The sequence below is a fragment of the Falco biarmicus genome, chromosome 6, assembly GCF_023638135.1.
Source record: "Falco biarmicus isolate bFalBia1 chromosome 6, bFalBia1.pri, whole genome shotgun sequence".
In the NCBI taxonomy this organism is placed as follows: Eukaryota; Metazoa; Chordata; class Aves; order Falconiformes; family Falconidae; genus Falco; species Falco biarmicus.
This window is the reverse complement of record NC_079293.1, coordinates 46,403,371-46,416,445: the sequence shown is the minus strand read 5'-3', so window position 1 is coordinate 46,416,445 and position 13,075 is coordinate 46,403,371. Positions and strand designations below refer to the sequence as shown.

General features: G+C 35.2%; 1 protein-coding gene across 15 annotated transcripts in view; it reads left to right on the top strand.

Annotated features, from left to right (window-relative positions):
- The window catches only part of SYNE1 (spectrin repeat containing nuclear envelope protein 1), a 316,992-nt gene that overhangs the window by 107,637 nt on the left and 196,280 nt on the right, over positions 1-13,075 (top strand). For all 15 annotated transcript variants that reach the window (XM_056344229.1, XM_056344228.1, XM_056344232.1 and 12 more), the window contains 10 exons: positions 162-296; positions 1,179-1,337; positions 1,582-1,790; positions 2,052-2,160; positions 3,453-3,617; positions 5,532-5,699; positions 7,240-7,416; positions 8,685-8,825; positions 9,859-10,019; positions 12,855-13,005. In XM_056344229.1, the coding sequence (XP_056200204.1) occupies positions 162-296; positions 1,179-1,337; positions 1,582-1,790; positions 2,052-2,160; positions 3,453-3,617; positions 5,532-5,699; positions 7,240-7,416; positions 8,685-8,825; positions 9,859-10,019; positions 12,855-13,005 (1,575 nt within the window). The remainder of the gene's footprint in view (positions 1-161; positions 297-1,178; positions 1,338-1,581; positions 1,791-2,051; positions 2,161-3,452; positions 3,618-5,531; positions 5,700-7,239; positions 7,417-8,684; positions 8,826-9,858; positions 10,020-12,854; positions 13,006-13,075) is intronic.

The following is a 13,075-nucleotide window of genomic DNA, read 5'->3' as shown; positions in this document are numbered from 1 at the left end:
GGACTTTAAATAGCTTAGAAATAGTTCTTTCTTTAGCACAAACTTCAGTTCTTCAATGCAGCAGAAGTAACCTTGAAAGTTACAGTGTTAGGCAGCTTCCTGTTGGCAGGTTACCATATCAGTAATCTGCTTCAACTTCTCACTTTCCACCTCAACTTCAGGAATTCTTTAACCAGTTGGATCAGAGAGTCCTAAATGCTTTTCTGAAAGCGTGTGATGAGCTTACTGACATCCTCCCAGAACAAGAGCAACACAACCTGCAGGAAGCTGTGAGAAAACTCCATAGACAGTGGAAGGTTAGTGACATTGAATGATGTCTCTGTAAATTCTCTTAACTTTGGAATGTTTCTGCGTGACCTATATGTGTGAAAAAAAACTAAAATAAAATAAATTTTTAAAATGTTGTATAATTTGGCTTCCTGTAGAATTGGAAAGAAAAATTTTACATTAGATACAGTTACACCTACAAACATGTTCTTGAAAAAGCCCTGTTAAGTGGTCAAAAGTCAAGAAATGTGAGAAATTAATCATGAAACCTTAATTTCTCACCCTACTTACAGCCATACCTGTGTGAAGAACTTTTGTTGATAATAGGTGCTAGCTTTTTTTACTTTATGCTGGTGTTGGATGATTGCAGTTTCTTTCCCAACCTTAATAAAACAAATTTGTAAGAGATCAGGCTATCATTTTAAACTGTGTCTTCTGCCAAAGACCAAAAACTGAACAAATGTTCATAAGCTATGGAATTTTTTGCCTGCTATGGTGTATTGCAGGCCAGAGTTGGAGTGATGGATGAGTGGTTTCTCACTAGCACACAAACAGGAACCTCTGGAAGCAGTTGTGAATGTAGTTTCACTATTATTGTTTGCTTTATTATTTTATACAGAAAATATTTGGTATATCTTGCCAAGAATCGAGATGTCTCTTTAATGTGCCTTATACGTACATGTTCTGGTTCAAAGAACTTACAACCTTATGGTATATCTAAGACGTATTGGTAACAGAATTGTTTTATTTACTTAAATGAATATAGAGGAACCCCCATCTGTTCATGCATGTATATGCTTTATTTTCTATATTAGCAGTTTTTAGATAATTTGTTTGTATTAACTTCACGCTGAGGTAATGGAAGTAGTGTTTTATCTCTGTGCTTGTTTCTTGCTCCTATGGGTGTGTAGGATCTTCAAACAGAAGCCCCGTATCATTTGATCCACTTGAAGATTGAAGTACAGAAAAGCAAGTTCTTGGTCACAGTAGAGGAGTGCAAAGCTGAACTAGCTCGACAGAACAAGGTGCTGTCAAGAGAAGGCAATGAAAGGATGATCGAGGAACACATGGTATGAATTATATGCTACCACATGGGCATTTACAGACATACATTTTAATGTCAGTAATAAACAGAAGGTCTGACCAACTCTTAATCCACCAAACACTGTGCACAACTAAATCAGATCAGTCCTTGAGGCCTTTAACAAAAATTTTGATTTGAGCTTACTACAGTTTGTAACAAATATATAGATATGCTCTGTGATTTCTGCGAATTTGTATTTTTATTGAATTTTCTGCTTTGTCTCCTATCAGTTGTTCTTTGGTGACAAGGGACCTTACCATCTCTGTGAGAAAAGGCTACAACGCATTGAAGAACTGTGCCAAAAACTGCCAGTTTCTGATCCAGTGAGGGCTACATTGGAAAGCAGCCAACGAATCCTGAAGGAACTCAAATCCCAGATAGCCAGCACATACGTAAAGCTAACAGAGCACTCGGACACCTGGAAGGGCTATAAGAACAGGTGTCAGCTCAATTGCTAGCTGGGTCTCTTAGAGCCCTATGTGTGGCCACTCCTCTAAATGTCGTCACAGATCAGTACCACATAAATACTGTATTTTTAGCCTCAAGTAGAAAACTGTACTTTATGTAGTAATTACACAAGTTATAGTGGGGTTTTGAGTAGATTCTGTAATTTTTGGCTTAAATTTATGAGGTCATTTGGTGGCGGCAATTTTTGTCTGACTTATTTCCTTGTTTTGCATTATGTGATGTTTTATTTCAGATTTTCTGAATTGGAAAACTGGATTTTGTCAACAGAAAGAGAGCTAAGGAAGATAAAGGAAAGTGTCAATGATACTGCCAAATACAAGCAATGTAAAGCATCTGTGGGGGTGAGCCCTTGGCGTGTATTCTAACAAAGCGGTGGTCGTTGCTACTGGGACTCTGGATAAGACTTTACTCCAAAGTAGTGCAACTGTTTTACTATAGAGGTCATGGTAGCTCTGCTGATTCCTGGTATTCTTAAAAACATTTCCTGGAGAAAGTTCCACATGCAGCAAAGTGTGGCACATGTTCCTACTTTTAATAGTTTAAAGAATGGCATTTCCATTTACTTGTGTATTCAGAACATCCAGAATATAGAAATAAACAATAAATACTTGTGCCTCATCCTGTTGCATGCACAGTTAAAAGTGCTGCGCAAAGTGCAAAATTTTTGGACTGGGTTTTTTTGAAGGATCAGGTTACTCTCTTACATTTAGGGAAATTTCTGTAATAAGAATTCTCTTCTACAATAGTATAACAGTGGTGGCAAAGATATTCTACCATTCACTTTTGCATTGGTGACTGGTAAAAGAAGTGATAGAATAGTTGTGAAGACTGAGTTGTTTGGTTAAATCAGTTTTAGGCAATAATTTATTGTGTCACTTGGGACCTAGCTTGACCCCTTTCTTTTTTTTTTTTTTATTTCACATACTAGGAGCAAAAATAGGAATGTCACATACTGTAGGAGTTTGTGTGAAAGTCAAGAGTATGTTATGAGGCTAACCATGCGGAGAAACATAGTTAGGATGACCTTGATAAAGGAGATAGACCTTCAGCTTAATGGGTGCTTCTGCTCCAAAAAGTCTAATTTACTTGTGCAGTTTCACTGCTGGTAACTTCTCATCAGCACTGGCACAAAGATATAAATGAACTACTGGATGAAAAGAAGAAAAAAAGAGCTATTTAAATAGGGGGGGAAATACATAAAACCTTGTATCACATGAAATTTTATGTTTGGGAAAGTCAGCATTTAAGATTTAAATGGCAACTAAGAAATTTGGTCAATATATGGAAAATATATACACAGCATCTACCTGTCTATCTGTAGGTAAAAATGTTCATTTGTGAGGAAAAAGTACACTACTACTTATTAAAGAACATTCTAGTAAGTAGTAGTGGAGTAAAGTCTGTGGAGGAAATGAAAAATCTAGCTGTTGACTAGAACACAATCTGATAGGGTATGCAAATAAATAGAAAATTACTACCTTTCTAGTGTTTCAAGATAAGGACAAAGGTAGTATGTTTACTAATCTTTGAACTGATGCCATAAATTCAACTCTTAATATTTTTTGTTTACTTGAATGCCACTCATTAATATTTTTTGTTTATTTGAAGAAAATATGTTTTGATTATTCCATAGGAAATTAGGAAGCATATTAACAAGCAAGGAGAAAATCACAGCTGGCTGAAATCTAGACTTGCTGTTTTGACTGCAGTATGTCCTGATTTGGAGGCCAGAGAGACAGAAGATGAGCTTTGTAAACTTTCCAGTGACTTCAGGGGACTCCTAGATTTACTGGCTGAGGTACAGTATGAGGACACAAGAACTGTTCATTTACAGTGTCATGATATGACATCAATCATGGCTTCACAAGCATAAGTTCCCTGCTGTGCTTTTTTAATTAAGCTGCAAACATTCAGCATCGGAGAAGTCATTTATACTCCTAGGTAGCAAGTCCTTGAGAGTAGCAGGCAAAAAATATTGACATTATTATAATGGCTCTTTTCCCTTTGCAGGATTGGAAGGTATTATGGTAAATGTTTCTGGAATCAAAATGTCAGTACTTTTAGAGGAAAAAGATAGTTTTCTAAAATTGGCTCGTAGTGAACATTGGCAAAACTGTGATGTACATCAGCTAATGGATGTAGAATTTGACTTTAATCTTCATGTATATAACTTTAATGCTGAAATAATAAAGGAACTACTGTGAGGTAGTTTCAGATCATTAAGGATATCTGTCGTGCACTGAATTTGCAGGAAAAGGCTGCAGTTCTCTGAGGTCTGAATGATAACAAGATACTGTAACTGCTGAAATCATGGGAAGTTTCTAATTCATAAGCAAAACATCTTAGAATCCACTGAACCCTTGAGTTCTGTGGGATCTCAGGCAACTTTCTGCTTCACAGTTTTCACAGTAAAAAGACCGGGAGAATCTTAGAACATCTTACACTTAGAAGGCTGAACAAATCCATTTGAAAGAAGATTTCAGGATAGAGAAAGAGTTCAGACTTCAAATTCCATTGTTAATGTTGATTCTTGTGGAGGCCTTGTAGGTGTTACAAATGTATAAGAGTTCCATGTATTTATTGAGACTTTCATGGTGTGAAAACTGGAAAGTTGGGGCAACCAATTTTCTCATTTCCAAGAGACTGCAAAAAATGTAAGATCCTGTATTTTTTGTGTGAGGGTGTGTGTGTGTGTGGGAGGGGGTTGTGGGGGTGTGTATGTGTGTATGTTAAAGTACTTTAGCTTTTTGTTTCCTCAAAAGGTCAGAACTAAGAGGAGCACAAGTTCATGAAGGTAAAAAAAGAGCTAGAATCTAAACTTGTTTTGAATCTAAAGGCATGATCTAACTGGCACTTTATACTACAGCTAAGAGACTGCTGGTTCTTAAAAGTCTGAATACCCTTTACAGCTAAATTTACAGCTTGTTAATCAGATCAATGAGACTGTTTAGACAAGGACTGATGCTGGGTATTTCCAGAGTTCAGCAATGTTTTTTGGAGAGTAAAGATTAAACATTTATGTAAAAGGAAAGAGAATGGCTTGAATCTGAATGACCCTCCAAAGTATGGATTGGAATGAAAGAAGGGAAGGGAGGAAGAAAGGGGTTTCTTAGTTCTAGGATACTTTATGATTAAAACCTTAAAACACAGGAACTGTCTGGGAAATCAGCTGCAAGTAGTTAGCTGAATCATGCAAAGAGGGAAGAACTTTTGATATGCTGAATATATATATATTTATAAAATCCTGAAAACTTGAGACTGGATATTGCACCACATGCATATTGTGGTCCATAAACCCAGGTAACAAGGCATTTTAATATATTTGTGATTCACCAGGGCGTTATTCTGGAAGGTCCAAAATGTAGCAAGATTTTTTGTGAGGTGAGCAGCACAGGTGTTTCAGAATCTAAGTCAGCTTGCAAGGGTGAGGAAGCATGTATTTTCTAAGTGATCACCAATAAGTGGCTGTCACAGCTATTTACCATATGGCAATGTAATAGGGATTATGTCACTTGGTCTCCTTGGTCACATTTTAAGCCTACAGTCACTCTTTCAATGTAAAATTAAAGGTGTTGGGAATGCTGCAGACAAGTGTGCTTTGGATTTAGGCAATTTACTATATTTTTTGAAAAAATATTTCAAATATAAATGTGCCCTTAAAATACAGATGTGCCTTTCAACATGCAATACTTAAGGGTATCTGTAATTGTAGATTGAAAAGACTTTAGGCACTATTGGAGACTGTGTCCAGTACAAAGAAGAAGTTAAAAGTGCAATTGAAGAGTTAATCATCAGCTCTAAAGAAGCCCAAACAGAGGCTGAAAGGATCCTGGATACAGAAAGCTTATTACAAGCCCAGCAACTACTACTTCATCATCAGGTAGGGCAGTTACTCATGTCCATACCGGAATTTTTTTTTAAGGTAGAATTCATGTAATTACAAAATTTTGTTATGTCCATTAGCATAACTCTTTATATTTAAATTTGAAAGAGTTCTAAAGAAAGCATTTTCATATGGCCTAGTATTGATTTCTTATAATGAAAAAAGTACTTAGTATTTTTTAAATGTTAATCCCCATAGATGAGCTTGTTTTCCAACTTTTATTGAATAACATTTTATTTCACATGGGGTTTTGGGGCACAGAACACCTGAAAAACAAGCTTCATTTACTTGAAATTTTGGGTAAGTGTACTCTGCAAATGTGTAGTCTCTCTTTTTTACCTTTATAAAGTTTCTGTGTCAGATTTGATCATGGTAATTTGGGGTTGATCCTGCTTTTGGAAATTTCTCGACTTCAGCATCTTTGATGTGGCCCCAACTCTAAATGAGGGAAGGGAGGTGTACTTCTAGCCTCATCTCCTCCTCTAGGTAGCTACCATGGTGACAGACGGGCCTCCGTTCTGTATGCATAGAACAGGAGGCTTTTTGTGCACTGATACTAGATCAAAACATCTACAGGCTATAGTAATAATAAATCATACGGTTTGCATACAGCAAGAATCATGTTTTTTAAGGCCTAATGTGGGAAATTAACTTTGAGGCCTGCTCAAAGTTAATAAGAATAATTTACTGTCAGTGTTTGGGCATTATAGAAGTATTTTATATTAACATCTATTTCTCTAAGGTCAGACATGTCTTACTCTCTGACCAGGCACTATGTCTTACCCATGTCTTATCTAAACTCTTTTATGTTTGTATAATCTATTATATGTGTTAAGGTTTGTTTTTGTTCTTTCAATACTCCACATTCTTTATCTGTCGTAGGAGAAATAATAGGTATAGTTAATTCATAGAGTTCTCAGGCTCTTCTTTTGACGCGGAGTCTATTAAGGTAAAAACAGACTTTGACAAACACCTGAAGGTACCCAGAGTAGAATTGAGCAGGGAGCTATGAGCATGCATAGCAGGGCTGACAATGGGTCAGGCATGTCAGGAAAGGAGAAGTAGTGTAGTCTTAGGAGTTTCTGGTAGTGCTACACAGCAAAATGCATCAAGGAATGAGTTACGCAACTAGACCACCCCTCTAATGAAGGCTGGTACTTTACTTTGATCAATCTGAGGCTCCAGCCTGTGCCTCAGAGAGCACAGAGCAGACCTGGATGCTTCCAGGCAGTCAGGAGGAATGCATGCACCTGTGGCTACTCCTGCAGTTGCTCACTTGTTGCGGCTTCTCTTTCTGAAATATTGCTTTGGATAAATGGCTGTACTGTCACTCTTTTCTCTCTCATTTGTATGCCACAAAAGGTGTGTACACATATAATTGATGAGTAAATGAAACTCTCAAGCATATTTGCCACAGTCTATCCCTTTATCTGTTACTCTCATTGCATAACCCTGCAAAAGCAGAAAGTGGTTTCCTTGTACCAGTTTCCCAGAGGAGCTAAAAAGTCTAATCATTCCTGCTGGATAAATTTTTTAGCAAAGGACAAGGAGACTCCATGCAAAGAGGCAAGATGTGCAACAGCAGATTTCCCAAGCTAAACGGTTGCAGATTGAGGGTGGATTGCCCAGCTCAGTGCAAGAGGATTTACAAAACTTGGAAGGAACATTAGAAAACATGCAGCAGACTATGGAGAAACGTGAAGAGCAACTGCAGGTGGGTCCTTTGCAAGTAGAAATAAAAACCTGTACTACTGTGGGTTTTTTATTCTTAAACCTAGCAAACCCCCTATTTTTTTAATGTGAAAGTCTGAACTAACTTTCTTACCTCTGAATCTTAGTCCTCAGGGTTTTAATTATCAGTACCTCCATGAAAACTTTTTGAAGCTGCTGGATACCTCTTAATTAATAAAGAAGCAGCATTTTGTTTGAAAGTGTTTAGAAGTCCCAACTATTCAGTCATAATAAATACTTTAAATAATTTATCTGTGAATTCATGATGATACTGCCTTTTAATTAAGAGTCCTTAGGCTGGACATTTAGATTAATAGCACCTGATGTTGTACAAATATAATCCTCACAATTACTGTTTGAAATACATGCTGTCATCCTAAATTTAAAGAAGGAAGTAAAAAGTCACAGAGAAATAAAATGGATTACCCCAGGTTATGTAACTAGTCACTGACTGAACTGGGATTAGGATTTATAGCTTCTTGCACTGATATCTGAGTTGTACTTTACATTTCTCTAAGAAGAATGTTAATTCAGCTGTCCACTATTCCACAGAAATGTTAGCTCATCAGAACTATTTCACATGACAAAACACAAGATGAAAAAAAATACTTGATTAAGCTCAACTAACTTCTTAATGTAAAAACTTATTCTTGGAACCAATTTTTTTCTAAGGAATCCCATATATGGTGTCTTAATTTGGGCTTTGCTTTAATTCAGAATCAAGAAAATATTTGTTCATACTGTCATAATTCTTGTGACTGGTAATTAAATGCTGCATGTTAATCAAAATTCTACATTATCAGAAAAGAACAAATAGATTCCTCTGTATGTGTTTCCTATAAGTAGGGATTTTCTTCTAACATTTTACTGTAATTTATTTCATTAAAGAACTTGAAAATCCTTTTGGATATTGTTGACTACCTGTCACCATAAGCATAAGTATCTGCATTTATTACTTCAGACTTCTTACAGGACATTCAAATACAAGATTTAAATATTGCTGGCACCTTAGAGAACAGTGCTTTTTTACATAGCGCAGTGCAAATGAGTGAAAATTCAAGGAAAATTTTCTTTTATTGGCTTCAGAACAGCTTCATCTTCAAGTAGATGGCATTTCAGGAGGAATTGTTTAATGTCAGGTCTTTCTCTGTTTTCTTTCTTCGGTAATTTACAATGAAATTATTTTTCTCCCCTTTGATCTTTTTGTCTTTGTATTTCTGTTTTGGGTTTGTTTGTTTGTTTGTTTTATAGGTCACAATAAATAAATGGGAGCAGTTTGAAAAGGACAAAGAAACAGTAGTAAAATATCTCAAGCAAGCAAGCTCTGCACTTGAACGTATCTTAAACTTTAGCAGTTTAGAGAGCCTCTCCTCAGAACTGGGTCAGACAAAGGTATTCACTGTGTGAAATACAGGAACTGAGGTATCCTTCTGCCTTGCTTGTTAAATGGAGTGAGCGTATTGCCTTCAATCTTTGCATGGTTTCTCATTAATGCCAGTGGAAATTGCGTATACAGATTAGAAACTGCATAAACTGTTCAGAGCTAAAAAGTTACTTTATGAAAAAAATCATGAAGAATTACTCAAAATCTGCATCTGAAGCACATGTATGGAAGTTAAAATGATGTTGAGGACTTCCCATTTTATCCTATATACTAGTAAGCTAAACAGTGTCAAGCACTAGCATGTCAACATCAACAGTGTGTTCTTTGCCAAGGTTATGTGGGCTGTGCCAATTAGCAATCTTTTAGCCCTGAGGAGAAAAAGGAGAGAATCCTACAACATGGAAATAAGCCATAAAATGCCACTTGCCCTTAGTAACAGTGAATTATCCCAGCCCATTTTATTTACTAATATATATATATTTTATATATATATACACACTAATATATATTCACAAGTGATTGGATTGCTTTTCACACATTTTTTACCCTTTGATGAATCTGATACTAAATTATACATATCTTGGTTATGCTCAGCATCCATTGTTCTGGTGTGTGAGTTTAATGCTTGTGAGAGAAGGTAGTTGCTAAACAAAGTGGTATTACAAGCTGGGAAATACTGCAAAATCCTTTCTGTAAAGCATAGGATCTAAAGATTAAATAAAGATGCATATAATCTTCTACGGTTCACAGATATATTTCTTGAAGAGCTATAGAATAAATTTTGATTGGCTGAGTTAAAAACTTTCAGACATAAGAGTTTCCCTTGCTAAATTTTATTCAAGCTAGTTTGCTTAAATGAACGTTTCTTAAGTGCTACATAAAACCAACTTTCTTCAGGGATTGTTTTTATGTATTTACACATTCAAAATATACCTGTAGGACACAGATACTTTTTCCAACCACAGACATTGAAGAAAAATACTTTTTGTGTAAATATGTGAAATTGTTTATATTGAATTAATGTGGCTTGCATCCTTACAGGAACTTTCTAAACAGACTGAAGCAATGGCAGTGCAGGCTGAGAATTTGGTGAAGAATTCTTCTGAGATACAGCTTGGTTCAAAGAACAAGCAATCCCTTCAGCAGCAGGCAAAATCAATCCAAGAACAAGTCAAAAAAGTGGAAGTTTCTCTTGAAGAAGAGTATGTTCTTAACAAGTCCTAATATTTATCCTCCACTATAAGATTGTATTCAGATTTCTAGAATACCTTGTCAGCATTTTGTGTTGTCTCATCAGCTTCGTCATTTCCAGCTTGCAGTGGCATATTAACCAGGTTATAGTACCAAATATGTCAAAAAAGTGTGTGCAAATAAACAAAATCTTTTCTAATAATATTAGTTCATAAACCCACTGTTAGGTACATTTAATGTGTTTAATCCCCAGTATCGTGAAGAAACAATAATTAACTCATTCTTGACGTACTAGACTCTTTTAGAAAGAAAAATCTCAGTGCAAGTATGAGAACAGCACATTTACCATATTTGACTCCATTTTCAGTATTCAGCTTTCTCCATAGGATTGTCAAGAAGTGCCTTCATGTTAGCTGAATGCCCAGATTTTATTTCATGGGCAATATCAAAAGCTGCTTCTGCTGCTGAAAAAAAAAAAAAAAAGGCATCATTTGCCAAATTTTGTTTAAAAGTTGAAAGTTCAAACTCCAAGACAATGTTGTTAAATCCTGTATATATTTGTAGCATTTTGTATTTGTAAAAATTTCATCCCTTTTCTTAAGTGAATTCAGTTATTGAACTCAAGTTGCTCAACTTCAACTGTTGCTATTCTCATTTTACCTATATACACATACATTTGTATGTGTGTATGAAATCAGTACTTTTGCATTTATTAGATCTGATACATGTCATGGATATATGTACCAATTGTATGTTGTCTTGTTGGAATTACTATGTAGTATAATTTGCTTTTTAAGTTTGAATATGAGCAAAGGGTAATGGCCACATTTTTTGGTTTGGTTTTTTTTTTTTTCCCCTATTGACCATTGTCATGCTAATCTGACTTTAATTTGGTGCCATTTTCTTCCTTATGTAAAAGAACAGTTGTAAACCAGAATAACTAGCCTGTGCAGCAGATGTAACTTTCTGATTATTGACAGTCTAATCGTTATACATAACAACACTTCCTCCAATATGAAGTATTAAAATGATTTGCAAAGTCTACCATATCTTACTGAATACTTTACACTTCATTATTGCCAAAATTAGAGAGAAAACTAGTGTTATTTTTCAATTTAAGAAATTCATCTTTCCTGCAATGAATATTCACTTTTTAAATAATGTATATTTCTAAATTAAAGCCATCACTGATAATCCCTTTCAATGCAGATATGAAATAGGTTTTAGATGATTGTGTGGATTATACAGAACATCTGTGGTACTGTGACAGATAATAAAAAAAATAATTTCTGCAAAACATGCAAATATACACAACTGTCTATAGTGAATCTACAGAACATATAATAAGTGTGTAAGGGTTATGATGTAACTCGCACCATCAATATAAATCTTTACTGAGTAATTTAAAGTGAAGGTATTCCAAATGCATATGGTACACACTATGCCAATGAACAGGAAAGGGAAAGAAAAGTTTGAGCAGCTTTCCATAGTTAACTACAGAGCAAACAGCCCATCTGTTTTCTGAGGAGATCATGCGTAGCTGTGCAGTGTCTTTGGGACTATATCATTTACAGTCTGCGTCTTTCTTACATCTGTAAGGAAGGCAGATACAAAGGTGAAGGATTTTCAGCTGTTGTGCCACTGATTTGGTCCTTTGATTCTGATTTCCAGCCATATTATCTTGGGCTGGACTTGAGTGAAATAGTTTTGCACTTTATTTTCCTACAAATAATGAATTTGAATTTACTCATCAGTAAATGGCTGTTGGCATTCCTATTTTTTTTAAAAAAAATGAAAATAAATAAGAAAGAATCAAAAAGGCCAATTTTTACATTTTTAGACTACATCTTTTCTTAAAGAAAAGCTTCATCTAGCTTTAATGAGGTAGAAAAAAAGAAATTAAACCAAAAACTTTTTAACATGGAATGGTTTTTAAGGCTATATTTAAAAGGAAAATGTATTTTGGAATTTTGTAACATTCAAACTTTTCTGATGAAATTGTTATATATTAAGTGAAACAGAAAATGCATGTTTTGCAAGCTGTGTGTAGGGCCTATATTAGCACTGGTTTCTTCACAGTGATTTGAAAGGAACAGAAACTTGTATATTGAAAGTTAATGCTGTTAAGCCTTATAAGGGCCTTAGACTTCTTGTGATGAAAAAAAGGTGCTTTGTTTGCTATCCAAGATACAGGAAAATCAATCATATCCTGTCTCTATTTAACATTACCTATAACAGCTGTTTCAAAGAATATTAATCTATTAACTTTGAGGTAGTTGAGTTATATCTGTTGTTGATTCTTTGGCTTAATATGAAATCGTTGCCTCAGGAAACACAAACTTTCTATAAAATGGGAAGATTGCTGTTATAGAAAAACCAAGTTTAATAAAGCAGTCAAGCATTGATGACTATGTACATACACAATACACTGGTTTTAATCATTCTGTTCTAGTGACTAGATAACTAACATCTGTGCACTCAGTTATCTCAACTTTCAGATATGTGATACAATCATAATTCCATATTATTTCCTAGAAATCATGTTTATGTTACTTTTCCATTCTCTTCCTGGTAGATGAGATTCTTGATGTCTAACTGATGAATTTAGCTGTACTCTGTTTCACCTCTTGGTGTCCCCACCATGGCTAATATAACTGTTTCACTTTGGGTGCACAGTCTAAGAGAGAACAGAGTTTGAATTTAGGTGCACAACTGGGTCCTGTAAAACCGGGAGTTTTTAAAATGACCCTCCTGTAGATTACATTACGTTTTTATTCTAGCAAGAATATAGGCAGCTTCATTATATTAAACTGTTTATTCTCTCTAATTAATTTGGTTAATTTTAGTATTAAAAGCATGGAAATGGTGAGAAACAAGTGGGATCATTTTGGCAATAATTTTGAAGCTCTGTCCATCTGGATAGCTGAACAAGAGAAAGAACTGGAAATTTTGGAAACATCATCATCTCCTTTGGACATACAGATCAGCCAAATCAAGGTGATTAGTTCTTGTTATGTTTAGCATTAAAAGCCCGTTTATCTGTCATTTTGCTAGAGGCCAAATTGGA